This window comes from Danio aesculapii, chromosome 17 (genome assembly GCF_903798145.1).
Source record: "Danio aesculapii chromosome 17, fDanAes4.1, whole genome shotgun sequence".
NCBI lineage: Eukaryota > Metazoa > Chordata > Actinopteri > Cypriniformes > Danionidae > Danio > Danio aesculapii.
In genome coordinates, this window is record NC_079451.1 from 21,091,254 (window position 1) to 21,110,265 (window position 19,012).

Here is a 19,012-nt window from a genome sequence, read left to right on the forward strand (position 1 = left end):
TATTATAATAAATCAGTGTTTCTCAACCACGTTCATGGAAGACCACCAATGCTGCATGTATTAGTTGTCTTCTTTGTCTGTCACACCTATTACTGGTCTTTCAGCCTGTGCTGTGTCAGGTGCGTTTGGTTAAGGAGACATGAGCTGCGTCCCGAATGGCACACTATACACTATGTACTTATACACCTATTGTATCCGTTCCGTTTCTTATTATTATTCTTCCAGCTTCTTCCACTCTGGGAGTCTATGGCAGCCCAATGAACTATTTGTGGCATTGGTGCAAACATTAGCACACTGATAGAGGACAGTCTGATCTTCAACCACATCAAATTTGGACTCTCTAACTCAAACTCTCTAGCTTCACCACTTGTCCAAAGTTTCACTTATGTTTATGTTTGTAAATTTTGAACCCAATGGGCTACAATCAAAATTCCTCTGATGCCTTAGCTCAAGTCGATTCAAACACACACTGTGACGTTTTTTTCTATCAATCTCGTCCTAGGCCGTTTGTCTAATTTTCACAAAAATTGAATCACATGATCTACAGACCATGCTGACAAAAAGTTATGGAATTCAAGTTGATTCAACAAACCGTTTTTGATTAACTTGGGAACAAATTTGATGCAGAGCTTGCAAAAATGGACATGAGCTGACGATCTGAATCAGGTTTGTTTGGTTAAGGAGAAATGGGCTGTGTCCCAAATGGTACACTATACACATTGAACTTATGCATTTACTTTTTTTTACTAAGCGGAAATTCGAACCGTTTCCCTGATGACGTTTGACGGCTGCCAAGTTAGCGAAATGAATAACCAAATTACCAAGTAATACCTGCCATGAGTATAACCACATTCACCATCAGGAGGCGCCATAATAAATAATGTAATCCAACCCGATAGCTACGCCCCTTACGCTACATGAGCAAGGCAGTGGCTGTTAAGTGCATGAAGTGTCCATCATTCCTCACTTATTTGTACCGGTTGAATGAGTGCATCATCCGGTTAATTAATGTGCACTTCATATTTTTATAGTTTTCAGTGTGAATGCACTACTTACACAATTTATTCTACAAGAGGGCATAGAATAAGTATGCAATTTGGGATGTACCTATGGGCTGTGTCTGAAATCGCATACTTCCATACTATATAGTACGCTAAAAATGTGAGTCGAATAGTATGTCCGAAGTCATAGAATTCGAAAATCAGTATGCAAGTAGTATGCGGATGACCTACTACTTCCACCGAGATTCTGAAGTGCTCATCCGATGCACGCTACGCTATCTAATAATGCCCCGCTAGAGAATTCATGAATGAGAGTGAAGCGACGCATCTCACGTGGGAAAGGTTCCATTCATACTGCTCACATTCATACTGTATAGGACGTACTTTTCTAACGGCCGAGTAGTACGTTACATTCAAATGCAGTACCTACTGAGTAGTGGGTGATTTCAGATGCAGCCTTATTACTAGTCTTTCAGCCTCTGCTAATGAGTTGAAGATCTGAAGGTGTGTTTGATTAAGGAGACATGGAAAATGTGCAGAGCTGGTGGTCCTCCAGCAACGTGGTTGAGAAAAACTTCAATAAATGACAAAAAATATGTACTGTATGACAGTCATTATTGCTCAGAAAAAAATTGAAGCAATTAAAGTAATTTAAGCAGCTCACTTTGATGTATAAAAATATCTGTATTACACTTTTATTGTTTTAGTGCTTGAAAACTACTTCATCTTTGACCCAAATGACATATTTACCCCCTCCTGCTACATAATTAGATCTTTTCAAGTGTTTTTCTTTCTTTTATGAATGTTTGAACAAAATCATTTGTATGCTCATTAGTGCTTTAGGATAGCAGGTGTGTTTTCAGTTTGTTAATTCAGTGCGTTGGCAGAACTCTCTTTATTTTCCAGGATTTCAGCCTATGGAGCCGCAGGAGGCAAAGGAGCAAAGAACCATAACAAGCGCTCACACGGTGTGATCATCTCAGCCATCTTCCACCTGGAGAAAGGTGACATCCTCTACATTCTAATTGGCCACCAAGGAGAAGATGCCTGTCCAGGAGTGAGTGAGCTACTTACACATGGCTCTCATGTCCAAATCTCTATCATTATATATCCATTCACTTAGTCTTAGCATATATTTTTTCTATAGCGCTTTTACAATGTAGATTGTGTCAAAGCAGGTTAACATAAAAGTTCTAGTAAATTGAAACTGAGTCTGTTCAGTTTTCAGAGTTCAGAAGTTCAGTTTAGTTCAGTTCAGTGTGGTTTAAAAGATCACTGCTGGAAGTCCAAACACTGAAGAGCAGTTTCCATTAATGTGCTGCTCCAAACCAAGCAAGCCAGTGGCAAGGTTTCAGCTGCATTTTGCACTAGCTGAAGTTTACTAATAGAGGATGCTGGGTAACCAGCGAATAGAGCATTACAGTAATCCAGCCTAGAAGTCATAAAAGCATGGACTAGCTTTTTCAAGATAACATGACAGTTTGTTACTTTCCATGTAGTCTGCCACTCGAAGGTGCAAAAAAAGATGAAGTTGCTTCTCAAATTAAAGATATATAATGGTTTTTATTATTGTTATTGTTATATCTTGATAGTTTGTCAGAAAGTGATGATTTTTATTGTCTTTAATACATAGGGTGGTAACTGTTCACAATTTTGCTCATGAAGTAAAATCAGAACTTTGGATGGAAACATGGCTTCTGTTTTGTTCATTTCTGCACAGAGGAACCCCCTAACCCATAAAATCTGTCTGGGCGAGTCGTCTGTGATTGAAGATGGTTTTGACAGTGACGGTTCAGCCTTGAAGTGGGCAGGGGGTGGTGGTGGTGGAGGGGGAGCCACATATATATATCGGGTAAGATCTTTCTTTTCTTCCTGTCTTTTGTATCAAACACATCTTTTAAAAACAACCTTGCGAGTCCCCTTGAGCGGGGCCATGTGGACAGCAGTTGTCTTCTGATAGTGCCTGTCTAGACAAGCATTTTTGAGACATCCTGGAATAATTTGGAGTCATCTGAGTTGGAACACAGATGGAAATGAGGGAGTCACTGGAGTCTTTCTGTGGTATTTGGATGAAAATAACTCTGTTGTTGTTTTTTGGATGGCCGGGGGCAGATGGAGAACGGGCAACCACTTCCTTTGCTGATTGCAGCTGGAGGGGGAGGAAAGGCCTACCTCGAGGATCCAGAAAGCAGCCAGGACCAGATTTTTCTGGAACAGTACGAGAATGACACCACTGTTTCTGGTGTCAGTGGCAGATCGGGAGCAGCAGGTACTGTACAATATCTTTACAGCATTATCTGATATATAATTAATTGATATATAAAAAAATTATTAGCCCTTCTGTGTATTTTTTTATTTTAAATATTTCCAACATACTACCACATCTCAGCCAGAAATCAACCAAATACAACAGAACTGACCCTATTCTGGGCCACATAGTTTGTTTTTATTTTGGCCCAGATCTGGCCCACATCAGATACTTAAATCTGGCTCACATACCGCATGGAATGATGGGACTTGGGTGGTCCACTCCTGTTTGCCAAATCTGGGCCGCAATTAAGCCATAACAATACCATATATCAGCCAGAATTCAACCAAATAAACCAGATCTGACCCTATTCTGGGCCACATTTAGTTTTTATTCTGGCCCATATCTGGTCCACACCAGATACTTACATCTGGCCCACATACAGCATGGAATGATGGCACTTGGGCGGTCTGCTCCTGTTTGCCAGATCTGGGCCACAATTAATCCATAGCAATACCACATCTCAGGCAGAATTCAACCAAATTAACCAGAACTAACACTATTCTGGGCCACAGTTTGCTTTTATTTTGGCCCAGATCTGGCCCACACCAGATGCTTAAATTTGGCCCACATAGCGCATGGAATGATAGCACTTGGGCGGTCCACTCCTGTTTGCCATATCTGGGCCACAATTAAGCCATAGCAATACCACATATCAGTCAAAATTTTACAAAATAAACCAGAACTGCCACTATTCTGGGCCACAGTTTGCTTTTATTCTGGCCCAGATCTAGTCCACACCAGATACTTACATCTGGTCCACATACCGCAATGATGAAATGATGGCACTTGGGCGGTTCACTCCTGATTGCCAGATCTGGGCCACATATGCCATATCTTCTCTGGGCCAATTTAGGCTCACTGTTACATTAGCCAAAGCTTACTATGCCAAATATTTGCCCAAAGTGGCCCGCATATTTTTAAGATAACTGGGCCACATTTGTCAAATCTTCTCTGGGCCACTATAGGCTCACAGCCACATTAGCCAGAGCTTACTGTGCCTAATATTTGCCAAAAGTGGCCCACATATGTTTTTAGATAACTGGGCCACATTTTCCATATCTTCTCTGGGCCACTTTAGGCTCAAAGCCATATTAGCCTGAGATCACTGTGTCAAATACTTGACAAAATTGGCCCACATATGTTTTAAAATAACTTGGTCACATTTGCCATATTTTCTCTGGGCCACTTTAGGCTCACAGCCAGAGCTTACTGTTCCGAATATTTGACAAAAGTGGCTCACATATGTCCCAAGATAACTGGGCCACATTTGCACCTACACATGTGAGACACTTTGGGTTTGGACCCAGATTACCCTTAAATGACTATGCCAAATTTTGCCAAATGTGGCCGACATTTGTCCTCTGTCGTTTGGGCCAAATTTACCATTTTCCACATGAACTACATTAGGCTCACATTCAGATTACATTTTGCCATAAGTGCCAAATCTTTGCCTTTAATGGCCCATATATGAATTGGAATCTTTGGCCCCCTTTTGCCATTGTACAGGTGGGTCACTTCAGGCTCACATTCATTTTGTTTGGGCCGAAGGAAGACCATCAGTAACTTAAGTGGCCCACATTTGTATGCTATCTGGATAGTATCTTGAATAATGTCCAGTAACAGTAGCGACGCAAGCTTAGGCAAACGACAAACGTGCTGCCCTCATGGTGTTCGTGCCGGCCCTTTGCGAAATAAAGTGAAGAGCAGGGGAGGGATGTGGGGTGTTTGGGGTGTTGCAGATGAAAGTGAAAACCGGGGGGTGGGGAGGTGTTAGATGGTGTTTGTTGCGCACAAAAGTAAAGAGGGGAGGGGGCTCTGCTAGGAATATGACGCCCTGGGTTATCGCCAGTCCAGTAAAATATTATGTACTGTCTTCATGGCACACTAAAACAAAGCAGTTATTAGAAATTCTTTTTTTTGAAACATAGTTAGTTACAGGGGTCTAATAATTCAGGAGGGCTAATAATTCTGGCTTCAACTATATATGAGGTTTTAAAATAATGACTAAAAAGCAGAAATAAGCTGACTGTGACAATGTGATATGGTCACATAGACACTGTGAAGTTTCATAGCTGACACATTTATTTAAATAAGTAACTACATTTACTAAATTATTATTCTGTATGTGTACAGAACATGACTACCTTCTGATTCTGAATCCAATTAACTATCAGGAATCTCACCAGTTTGGAATTCCCTATTTTTGACCAATTTAAAATTACAGCACCAAACACATGCCATGTTGTGGCATTTGAACGAAACAACTGACAACAAATTCCCTGTTTGTGCACTTTTGTAGTGTTGCCATGTCAGTTTATTATAAGTGTGTTGTTTAGACTCAGGGCTCCTGCTGGCTAAGCAGAATTTTACTATATTTTTTTCACTGAGGACAAAAACACACACACACACAAACAAATGTATTTAAACATGTATTTATTTATATATACAGTATAAATATGCATGTAAACACTGAAAATGATACTTAAACATTAAATAAAATCTTTACATTAAAATAATATTCATATGAGGAAAAACTGTAATAGTTTAAATCAAAAATACACACTGACATGTCTTCTGCATGAGCATTCCTAATATCAGACATTTGCAAAAGGTAATAAATGAATAAAACACTCTCTGTGCAGTAATTTGGATTATCAAAAAAGAAAATGTCCATATCGAAAACACCAATCAAGTACAGTTTTTCTCAGTGGCTTTGGTGTATTTCTCACAACACTATTTACATTTGAACAACAGTTAATGCGTTTCTCAAAATAATTAGTACAAACTGCAAAACCTAGTTGATAACATGAAAAGCGTGTCATCTGCTCAAAATGGACAGCTCATTCTTCAAAAGCAAGTATTTATGTCAATGAAAGTGTCAGTGTCATCAAGATGAAAAGTCCTGACACCATTGTTTATGAACAAGATAGTCAAATGGCTTTGTCATGTTTTCATTATGACAGTTTACTCTGGACATTTATTCCAATGCAATAAAAGTCACTGAAAAGTCACAAAAGTGACACTTATAACTTATACCTATAACAATCAAGGTTCTGGTTTTATTTTAAGAAGTAAATAAATAATTTTATCATCGAATAATAAAAAGCTCACAGCCAGGAAATAAAGTACACACTGATTGCAACATAATCAGTTAATATTTAATTGGTTTCCCTTGCAATTCATAGCCACTAAATACAACCCATTCACTCTTTAAAATGTAGATGTTCATTATATTTTCAGCATGGATGTGAGTGGCTGCTCACTGCTTGTTTAATGGGATTTGGAATTGATTTTGTTTTCTTTGAATGCAAGCAGTTACTCTGTGGTTTAGATTTCTATGAAGGACAAGTATTATTCCAGCAAGTTCCAGCCGAGTCCTTATTTATGAATGTTTTAATTCCATTTGCAACAAAGCAGTTTTAATTTTTTTTTTCACTAAAGTAAGAGGATTCTCTTCAGTTTAACCATCAGGATCAAATTATCCATTAAGTTGTGTCGAATGTTTTGGGATTGCTTTTTTATTGAATATCTGTCATTTAAAAGCAGGCTCTCGTATTACAGACAATAGTCCAGAAAAGTTCAAGAGCGAACCATTAGTGTCTAAAATTTCACTGTTTTTTGCATCCTCAAACCAAAGCAATTTCCATTTTTATTCTAATATGAGCAGCACTGAGTAAACAATAGCTAAACCAGCAGTCCAGAAACATGTTTGTTTGTTTTTATGTGTGTGTGTTTTTAGGTGGAGGTGGCGGATGGAGCGACTTGTCCTCTCTCTCATGGGCAGGAAAGTCTCTTGTTGAAGGGGGTCAAGGAGGCTCATCCTGTCCTGAGGCTCTGTCAGTGCTTGGATGGGCTACATTTGGAGGATTCGGAGGAGGAGGAGGCGCGTGCTCCGCTGGAGGGGGCGGTGGAGGATACAGAGGTAAATGATTAAAAACACTTGCACATGTCATAACAGGAACCGTACAAACACTACAATATTGCCTTCTAATCTGGAGTTACTCTTTTTTGGCTGAGGCCACAGTGAGCTGTCAGACATTTGTTGTTTTTTTGAAACAGTTTTATTATTGTAAAGTAGAAATATACACTACTGTTTAAACGTTTTGGGATGGGTGGAATTTTGATAGAAGTCTTTTATGCTGACCAAGGCGGTGGGAAATTACAGTTTGTGCATTATTATTATTATTATTATTATTATTATTATTATTACTATTATTATTATTATTATTATTATTATTATTATTATTATTATTATTATTATTATTATTATTATTATTATTATTATTATTATTATGTAAAGTCCTTTTTTGGTTTGAATGTACTTTTAAATAGAGTTTATTCATGTGATGCATCATTATTCTAACCTTTAAGTGGGTTAGGGTTAGGACTGGGTGCATGGGAAGTTCAAAAGAACAGTATTTGAAATGTTTAAAGGTGCCATATAATACAAACTATATAGATCTACGCATAGCTCAATATTAATAGTTCTTAATGTATTAATAATTTTAATCTATATGTCCTGCATTTTGTGATGTGACCAGCTGTAAATCAATCACTGGCGGAGAACTTGGTTCATTAGCATCCTCAGATGTCCAGGTGATGTAGGGTGTGACTTAAAGTACATGCAAATGTTGAGGGCAGGCTATAAATAATCTCATGAGCATTTGATTTATTTCTCAAATGTTATTTGGTTTATAGTATATTGTCACAGACTAATATGAATGTCAAAGTTACTTTGTTAAAATGTAGTCACATTCTCAACATCCTAGTTTGCCGGAGCAAAAATCATAAATAATTTGCAAATAAATCTGAATTATGAGCTATGGGTGACTATTCATTAACTAATTTTTTTACAGTGTTTAAAATGGCCTTATTGTACACTGTCCATAGCCCTTTAACTGCCCGCTTTATCAAATGGTTGACCATATTTTGACTCTTTTAAATAATAAATAATGTCTGTTAAAGAATGACTGTTGTAAATAATGGTTTACACACATAGCATTGTTGGTTTACATAAAATCAAACAAACATAATCCTGTTGCACTACTACACTTGATTTTGGTTTTATTGTAAAAAAAACAACAAGAAAACATGTTAAGTGAGAATCTGAAATATTTCAAAAAATAAAGAGGATTTAGTGTTCAAAAATGTTTTCTTTTGGAATATATTTTAAAATAAGGTGGTCTATCACTTCATATTTTCTTATTTTTCATATTATATGTATTAATTCTGGTACTTTTACCATAAATCGACATACAGTATCTAGAGGTTGATATTTTAGAAATGATGGGTCGTGTTAAAAATGCATTGAGTGTGTTAACTAGCGACATCAGCAGTTAAGAAATGAAATCCAAAAATGTTTTCTTGGTGGGATCTTGTTTTAAATGTTCAGAATAATTATTGATGCTTACTGTGAAGTTTTTTTTTTCTGAAACATAGACCATAAAATAAATATCTATGGTAAGTTAACACAAAATGTACCTGCTTTGATATTTCTTCTTAAAAAAAAAGATAATTGTACAGCTATTAAGTCATCATATGTGTTTTTACATCCAGTAAAAGCTTAATTTTACAGTTTGAAGTAGTGGCTGATTTAATGGTTAAGAGCCAGAGAAGAAGAGTGCAGTCCCATTAAAGCACAGGTCAAAGTGTACAGGTTTGTAGGTGATCTGCTGATGAATGTTCAAATTAAAGAACACAGATACAGGATATCATTTACATAATGTCTAAAAGCCCATAAACTAATGACTACAGCACTGGCACAAAATGGTCAAAACATGCTGTTTTTAAGCATTAGTAAAGAAGTACATCGCATTGCATAATTCATTTAAAACACTGTCCTCCTATAATATTGGATCTGAAAGGGAGCCAAATTCACATACAGTAATATCTTTACCCTGACAGTACACTGTAAAATAAAGTAATCACAAGTCAAGTCAACAAACATTTTATGTTACTTAAACTTTTTTAAAATAAGTTAATCAGGTTTCAACTAAATTTTTTAGGTTATACAAAGTTAAATTTAATATTTTTAGTCAGTTTTATTGATGAAAGCTGAGATGAGTAGAAAAGTTAATGTGATTTAACCAAAAAATTAAGTCCGCAATATTTAGTACTGGTATATGCTGTTAGTAAATCTATATCTATATTTTTTATGTTACCTTTTTCCAGGTGGTGATGCACCTCTTCTTGACGGCATCACAGCAGATGGACAAGATGGCGTCTCTTTTGTTCACCCCATGGGAAAGATATTTCTGCAACCTCTGGCAGGTCAGACTTAACCCAATTTAGACGGTGTATAATGATGTAGACTTGTGCCCATGACATTAAATAACACCTACATCTGTAAGACATTTAGTATATATATAAGGTATATAGGAAAAAATAAATAGCATCTTAAAAATAAGACAATAAAAACGAATTTTACAGGTTTATATATATTTAGTCACAAAATGTGAGGAGTTCAGATGCAAAAACCTGCAAAAAAAAGTGCCACCTGGAATTTTCTTTTACAATGAGTATTTTTCTCAGCCTCTTATGTTTATGTTCAATTAGTTCATGTTAAAAATGATGAAAATAACCTATTCTTTGCCATAAAAGTGAAATTACTAAATCAAGACATATGAGCCTGAGACAAATGCTAATATTAGAAGAATATTTCAGATGGCACTTAGAGGTTTTTACCTCTGAACTGTTCATGTGTTGTTTTTCATTGCAAAAGCAGTAAGAGCAAGTGCAGGAGCAGTACTGTTTGATAAATAATTTGCAGCGCTCACTTAAAATAAACAGAGTTAAATCATTTGTTAGTGTGGATGCTAATGTACTTATTGTTATGTTTATCTTCATAATTACCACTTTTGATGTCAACAGGCCTTTAAATTGAAATAAATTCACCAAATGCTTCAGTGCTTTTTCAGAACACCCAACATGCATTTGGAGTTATTGTTTTTCTCACAGAAGTTGGCTGCATTGAGAAAGCAGGCTTCAGACACACACATCCGCGCACGCACAGACACTGATTATCTAAATGAATGTGAAATTGAGAAATTATAACTCGTGGTAGATAATAGAAGACCTTATGTGACTTATTAAAGGTGGCGCCACTGTTTATTACCACAAGTGTGTTTGCAGTTAAAGGGGCAGATTTCAGACTGACTGTCGCTTGTGAGGTCAAGTACGGATTTTGTAGATACTTCATGAAAGTTTTTGTTACTGTCATTCTAACATGATTTACTAATCTGTTTACTAATTATCTGTTTACTAATAATTATTTGCTGTGTTAATTAAATGTCCATAATGTTGACAAATATTTTAATATAATGTCATATAGGAGGTTGTCACAGTTTGGATGAAATCTTGTATGTTTAAACCCAAAACAGTCATTTATTCATTAATTTTCCTTCGGCTTAGTTCCTTATTTATCAGGAGTCACCACGGTGCAATATACCGCCAACCGCTAGCATATGTTTTAGCAGCGGATGCCCTTCCAGCCACAACCCATAACTTAGAAACACCCATACACTCTCGCATTCACACACACACACTAGGGCCAATTCTTTTTTACCCAATTCACTTATATCTTCAATACTCAATGTTTAAACTGTTTTAGGTGTTTTTGATTATTAAATATTTGTTTTTCATATGTTGTGACATCTTAAAGTTTACATCTTTCCTCTTCATTAACTATACAGTGGACCTACTGATCAACTACTGGCATTTGATACAGTCCATGAAGTATTGTATAAATCACCACTGTAATTTTTATGTTGTTTGTTTTAATGACTAACATTTGGCATCAGCAATTCGTCCAAAACTGCTACATTATTTGTACAATATACTCTTTCTCCTTAGATTTTTTCAAATCTTTTTTTTAAATGGAAGAGTCAATAACATCCAAAGCACCAATCAGAGGGTGCATTCATATGATGTCTTGATGTAGATTTCTTACAAAGTATTTAGCAGTATTTTAAAAATACAAAAATAAAAGACACTAAAGTATTTTGATACAAAATATTAAGAAATTTTCATCAGCTTTATCAAATACAAATCACAAAGTACTATTTTGTATTTAAAACATGTATTTGAAATACATGTATCATAAATACTATCCATCCCTGGAACCAGCGACCTTCTTGCTGTGAGGCAACAGTGCTAACCACTGGGCCACCGTGCCGCCTACCAAACCCAAAACATTTTTATGACATGTAAAAAGCCTAGTTTTAAATTAAAAAATTATAATTAACTTTCTACCGCACACCATTACTCAGGTGGACAGACAACCAGCAGTTTTTAAGCCCCATTTTCAGTAGCTATTTCCTTAAATCAGTGGTTTCCAAAGTGAGGGTTGGGACCCCCAGGGGTGTCACGGGACAATAATAGGGGGTTGCTTGGTGATTTTAAAATAGTCAAATAAATTTGATTAAACTATTAGAATTACTGTATTATAACCATAATGCACAGAAGATAAAAATAGTATTTTTTAATAGTAAAAAACTACAACATGCAAATGAAAAACCATCAGCCTTTCAATTATTCTTAATTTTTATAGGATTTTTACAGATTTGACAGCACAGCAATAACATCAGCTGCAGAAGATAGATTTTACAGCACCAGGTTAATCTTTCTGACACCTTTATGGAAATCAAATACATTTAAAAAAAATACAGGCCACAACTGAACATTGAGAATGGATATCTGAGTGGCGGTCTCCAAAAATAAATCAAGAATAGACTCTGAAAACATTGTGTCCACCAGTCTCTTTAGTTGAGGTTCAAATTAAATAAATAATTTACAATAAAACTGATATGGTTGTTAAACTGTTGCACATTTTTGTGTTGTCAATATACTCGTGTTTATATCGGCCTATTGTTGTATGAGCAACATTTGCATATTTATAACCACCTAAGAGGAATTTGAGGATCGTGAGTCACTGGCATTGTTATTTTAGGGGTCACGGGCTGAAAAGTTTGGGAACCCCTGCCTTAAATAATTGCAACCAATTAGAATTAGGGCTGAACAATAATGGCAAGATCCTAATTGTTGCATATTCCTTTGAAATTGGGATTGCATTTACCCAATTTTTTACTTCTGAAAACATGGAATATCTATAATTGACTTATTGTCATTTCTGCTAACAAGCTTTCTAAAAAAATGTTCAGCAGTTTTTTTTGTGTGGGCTTGTTTTATTTTATGTTTTTAAATATATTACTTGTAATTTTTATAGTATTTTAGTATTTACAGTTGCAATCAGAATTATTAGCCCCCTGTTTATTTTTTCCCCAATTTCTGTTTAACGGAGAGCTGATTTTTTCAACACATTTCTAAACATAATAGTTTTAATAACTCATTTCTAATAACTGATTTATTTTATCTTTGCCATGATGACAGTAAATAATATTTTACTAGATTTTTTTCAAGACACTTCTATACAGCTTAAAGTGACATTTAAAGGCTTAACTAGGTTAATTAGGTTAACTAGGCAGGTTAGGGTAATTAGGCAAGTTATTGTATAACAATGGTTTGTTCTGTAGACTATTGATAAAAATATAGCTTAAAGGGGTAAATAATATTGACCTTAAATTAAAAACTGCTTTTATTCTAGCTGAAATAAAACGAATAAGATATAAGGTATAAGACTTTCTCCAGAAGAAATAATATTATCAGACATACTGTGAAAATTTTCCTGCTCTGTTAAACATCATTTGGGAAATATTTAAAACATAAAAAAAGTAATAATTCTGATTGCAACTGTATATATTTTTATAGTATTTAGTAACCAACAAAAAAGTTTCACATTTTCATATTTATAAACTTTCATAACAAACTGTAAAATGTCTGCTGAAAATGTGTGTTTTATTGTGGTAACAGTTAGTAACACAATTTATTTTTTAATTGACTGTAACTCAAAGCAGTTACATCAAACATAATTTTTTTCTTCAAATCTTCATGTTCTCTAGCCATGGAGAGTCACGGCGAAGCTGAAATCGAGGTCTATCTGAACTGCAGCCACTGTCAAACCCAGAGCTGCAAGCGTGATGAAGACACCAAACTCATCCTGTGCCTCTGTGACAGCGACGAGGTTCTGGCACCAGACAATGTCACCTGCGCAGGTACCAAACACGGCCTCTGCCAATTTACCAACAAACATCTCCAACACTTCTAACTCCTCCCCTCAATGTGTCCTCCTCCAGTGGTTCCTCTGAGCTCTCTGGCAGACGGGCCTCCATCCCTGGTCTTCATCATGGCAGTGATCGCGTCCACAGTGGTGACCGGTGTTGTTCTGACCTGTGCCAGCCTGACTCTCAGTAAGAGACTCTTCCAGTTCTGCGTTAATTCGGTGCCCTCCACATTCCACCGCCTCTGACATGCTTCTGTTATTATCTGCTCGTGACGTTACAGGACACATTTAGTCATGTATGAGTGCATTTCCCTGAAGAACACAACACTGAGAGCTCAGCATCAGTGCTTTTAGAGCCAGTAGAAACTGTAATTGTGAGAACAAGCAGAGAAATTACAAGTGATGTTTTCATGCCCCCCTGTAATTATGTGTAAATGTAGTACACTTAAGGTAAATCGTCGGAACCCCATTGGCATTAATGTTACAAAACCAATGTAGAATATGTGATATGAAATGAACTGTGACATGAAATGAAACTTTTAAGGGACAATTAGTATGTGGCGAAATTTGATATTTCTAATTTTAATGGCACTTTAATACTGTAGGAGAAATTGCAATTGACATACAAGTATACAGTGGGGGAAATAAGTATTGAACACGTCATGTTTTTTCCTGGGAATAATATTTCTGAAAAAAAAAAAACTAACAGTACGAACATAAAAATAAAACAAAACCAAAAAAATCTAGCATATCATAGCAGCTAATATTCCTTTACAATAATGAAGGGCAGAGGTTTGCTGAATAACTTAAGAGATTTCAGTTGCAGTCTCCCTCTCTTCATGTGTTCAATACTTTTTCCCTGCGTCATTTCAGTTTAATTAGCATAACTTAATTTGTAAACTAATTAGATTTGTTTAATACTTAATTTCTCCACTGTAGGCTACCATACAAATGTGTTTTTATTTTGTTTGAGTTAAATTTTTTCTTGTTGTTTTTTGAATTTAACAAGAAGACATTAAAATGTACTTAAAATATAAATAAATTATAATGTGAAGTGAATATTAAGTAATTATAACATTATTAATAAAAAGTGTTCCTTGAGCAGAATTATTAGAATTCATAAAACATATTAGAATTATTTCCGAAGATCGTGTGATAAATTCCGTCACACCACACTAATTAATTATTTTATTATATATGTAAATATATTATATAAATTGGAAGAACCTCTTAAATTGTAACAAATATTTAACAGTATTACATTATTGTGATAAAACATTACTTCATAAAAAATATTTACAACTATTACCAAGCCAAAATTGTGAATCTTAGTGTACTTGAACCCATTTATAAGAAGTTCAAATTCAGTATGTTTACGCAAACATTAAGCTCTGCTAAATAAGCTACCTACAGCAGTATTCACAATATATTCACTTACTGCTCTTAGTGTTGAGTTCATCTTAGTTAATATTGAATGAACAACCAAACAGGCTGTTTTGATCTTTGCTTTTGGACAGTGTGTTTTTAATATTTGTACAAACTGCTTGCTTGAGTTTGCAGATCTATATGTAGTGTTGCACAACCCCATTTAGAGAAATGAGTAGGGAACTAAGACAGGCACTGTCATTAACCTTAACACATCAATGCATGTAAATAAACAATTAAGCCAAATTAATATCAAAACTAACTGTAGCCTGAAGGCTTTTTTAAAAAATGTGTGCTGACCAGTATATGAATTTTAATTGCTGCTATTTCATTTGTGTGTTTTTGTAATTGCGACTATATTTTGTGCTTCCAAAAAAGGAAAAATAAGAAAGTTTATTTTCCATCAGAGGACAGTGAGGGAATAATAAGTGTCATAGCGCACTGTCCCTATAAATGTGAGCAACTTTAAGAGGATATCATAAAATTAATATCAAATATTTTATATCAATATTCAATATAAATTGTAAAAATAAAATTTTCAATACTTGCAATGAGCTGTATTGATGTGAATAATTTAGATAACATATAATCATATAAACATACAATAAGAGATTTATATTACATATAATCACTGGCTATAACCAATATAATCTATAATCAACATTTAGAATTAACCAGTACCTTTCCCCCAAATTACATTTGAAATTTCATCGACTTGAATGACAGTGTATGCAGTAAAGTAAGTAATTTGGTTAGATATTTAATAAAAGTTCTTCTTTTACTATCAGCTTAATCTGCTTAAACCACCATAATTGTAAATGAAAAAATGTAAAAAAAAAAATTAAAATAAACTAAAAAAATCATTTGAAGTTTAAAACAATAGGGGAGTTCATACCACTCTAATAACAATAGCACTTAACATCATAATACATCAACAGCCAATCAGCATCGTAACCACCTGGTCGTCCTTTTGTCCATAGGTTATCATTATTATTATAATTTTTCAATTTTCAATTGCTTAGAGTGTTGTTAGTATGTAATTCAATCCAAGACATGGGCCAAAAAAAAAAGTTTTTTTTTCAAGGAGTCCAACTTAAAAGGTCAACAAGCTCTGGACAGCAAAACGCCTTCTTGTGCTCATAATTAACAGAACAATATTTTGTATTGGATTTAGTGCGATAGTCATCATTATAATTATCTTTCTGGTTATAAACCGGATTTAACCCCAGTGAATTAATTGGCCAAACCCTTTAAATGTGATCGAGATGTGCCTTAAACCAACAGCCTTCCAGTGTGCTCAAACTCTGTGTATGCAATGGACTGTCATCAGTAGAAGTGCTTTAGTTTTTATTGACTATGTTTAATATCAAGCCTCTTTATGTTCAATTTAAAAACAAAGTGTATTGTCTGTTTGACTTGTGCACTAACTATAAAATGCTGTGCCATGACCTGTTTTCTATGTAACTATAAAATAAATAAAGACACAACTTCCAAAACGCTTCTTTAAAAAGCAATTTTATAGCATGTTTTCGAAAAAGATGGGTACTGTATTTGAATTTTGATGGTCACCTTTAGACCTAGACCTTGCCACTACTAGCCAAAAAGTAGCCATTAGATGTTTTTTAACTGCCTACTGACTACACTGAAACATTTGACTGCAGGATTGTATTCGTGGCTAGTTTCTTTTTCTTCAAAAAAAACCAAAAGCTTCAAATAAGATCCTCTACCCCACACCTTTATACAGCATAGAAGAGCCAGGATGAAATGTAAAACTACTACAACAGTGTTGATCTGAAAGATACTCTAGTCATAGAACTTGAGGTTGGTTTAAGGATGAGTAAATTATGAGGTTATTTAAATTTTTAGGTGAACTTTTCTTTTAAGAATGTTTACAAAAACAGTGCCTACACAATTAGACATAATGCACAATAGTCATGGGTTTGATCCCAGAGAACGTGTACATTGGTAAAATATTTGCCTTGAACAGACTGTAAATTGTTTTAATGTAAACATCAGTTTTGAGAAATTGAAATCAGAAATATAATAGGTATGGGTCCATCTATAAAATCACACACACGCTGCACTTAAATGGACCTGCAGTTGGATTGGTGTAAAGTAACAGATCTAAAGGAGACCAACAAAATTTTGCCCATGATTTTTCATCTTTGGAATTTGACATGACCACAAAGCTCAAGTAAGTATCAGAGCGGGTCTCTGGGTCCTTGGATATCAGAGCTTGGCTGGACGCTAATTGTGTGTCTTCCCCTGAGCTCTCCCCCATGCAGGCTGGTAGTCTATTCTTGGGTTTCCCCCCTTCTCACCCCTAAAACCCAGTCAACTTCCTGCCGGCTCCGCTTCGTGCCTCTGCACCAGCAGCCCGATGGCAAAAGCGGACCTCTCACCTCCACGCAGCGCCCTCCTCCCCAGCAGACTACCAACCTGCATCGGGGACATGGGCAGCCTCCACAGAGGGTGAGTCCACCCTGCCCGACATCCTTCAGACAGACCCACAGCCCGCTTGCATGAAATGCTTTCAGTAATTTAACTTAGGGGTCTCCCTAAGGGTGAAAAAACCCTTGGGCAAGACATTTCACTCAGAGTTTTGCGACAAGCTAAACTGTCATCCATACCTAAAGTAAGTGATTTTACTTAGTGTTGCACTGTAATTTCTGTCAACATACGGCAATAGAGTATATGCCATGGTTGCTATACTTACTACATTTTACAGTAATGGTAATGAACCACTTTTGCATAAAGCACAGTTGTATTTATAGAGAGAGTAAACATCACAGAATACAAAAAGCAAACCAAACTGGACTGAGAATGAAAGGCTAAATTATTTATATATATATATGCAACATGAATAAACTCTCCAAAGTCACTACAACTCATAAGTTATTCATTTGCACAAAATGAAAGCCTGAAATCTTGCTGTCAAGTAGAACAGTACAAGTAGTGAAAAAGTATGAAACCATAGTGGTGAGTTCAAGAAAAGAAAAATGGCAAACTATAAAGAAATTCTGGAAAAAACAGTAAGAAACATTGATGCTTTTGCATGGTGCCGATACATTGTCTCAAAACACATTGCACTTGGTTTGGAACAATTTGACAATTGCTTTAAATATACATGATATAATCTTTCTATAATCTGAATTTAATTTGAATTTTAAATTCTTGCATCTCAATTTTTACTAAGGGTAACCTTAACCTTAAAGGATTTGTTAGCTTAAGGGTTTCATGCAACCGGGCCCAGAACCTGAGTCCTCATCTGAGTGCCTTTAAAATGCACAATTTGATAGAATTCCAAGGGGAGAAATAAGTGCACTTGGTTGTTCTGTATCTCTTAGAAAATTACCATCATGAAAGCCTATATTGACAATCTTATCTACATCGCACTCTGAGATGTACAATTATGCAAATTGAGGCAGTGGATTTATTCCTGAAGAAAACTTCTTAAAAGCATGATGACTTTGGCTGATTCTTGGTGTGTGTGTTTGGCTTTTTGCAGTATATTATCGTAAGAAGAACCACCTGCATGCGGTCAGGATTCGACTGCAGAGTCCAGAGTACAAGCTTAGCAAAATTCGCTCATCCACCATCATGACCGACTACAACCCCAACTATGGTTATTTTGGCAAAGCGGCCTCTCTGAGCGAGCTGAAGGAAGTGCCGCGTAAAAACATCACCCTCCTCAGGTATATACATGCTGCCTTGGACATAGCTTGCAGATACCCACCAAACGTTTTTGCATTTAGTAGACATCTAATAGACATCTAGCACGGATGTCTTGGCTAAAATAAGGCTAAATTTGGTATTTGGTCAGTGAAAATCTAATAGATGTCTAAAAATAGCCCAAATTTGGTCTAATCATCAGACAGATTAAACAGAATTCACGTTCAGTTGTATATTTCTGTGTGTTTGGTTTAACTATTCTAGTTTTGGGCTATTCTTTTCATCTGTTAGATTTACACTGACAGGATGTTTAGATGTCTATTAGACATCTATTAGACTTCTTTTGAACACAAAAAAATCCTTGCTGGGTATATTCTACATTTACAGTTGTTTATTTTAATTTGATTAAGTCTCTTATGGGGCAGCACGGTGGCTAAGGGGTTAGCACTGTTGCCTCACAGCAAGAAGGTCACTGGTTCGAGTCCT

At 35.6% G+C, this 19,012-nt stretch overlaps 1 protein-coding gene across 1 annotated transcript in view; it reads left to right on the top strand.

Moving 5' to 3' along the window:
- The window catches only part of ltk (leukocyte receptor tyrosine kinase), a 91,978-nt gene that overhangs the window by 58,722 nt on the left and 14,244 nt on the right, over positions 1-19,012 (top strand). Inside the window, exons 13-20 of the mRNA XM_056477183.1 lie at positions 1,908-2,058; positions 2,722-2,853; positions 3,114-3,270; positions 7,052-7,234; positions 9,484-9,582; positions 13,269-13,421; positions 13,503-13,616; positions 18,363-18,549. Coding sequence (XP_056333158.1) covers positions 1,908-2,058; positions 2,722-2,853; positions 3,114-3,270; positions 7,052-7,234; positions 9,484-9,582; positions 13,269-13,421; positions 13,503-13,616; positions 18,363-18,549 — 1,176 coding nt within the window. The remainder of the gene's footprint in view (positions 1-1,907; positions 2,059-2,721; positions 2,854-3,113; positions 3,271-7,051; positions 7,235-9,483; positions 9,583-13,268; positions 13,422-13,502; positions 13,617-18,362; positions 18,550-19,012) is intronic.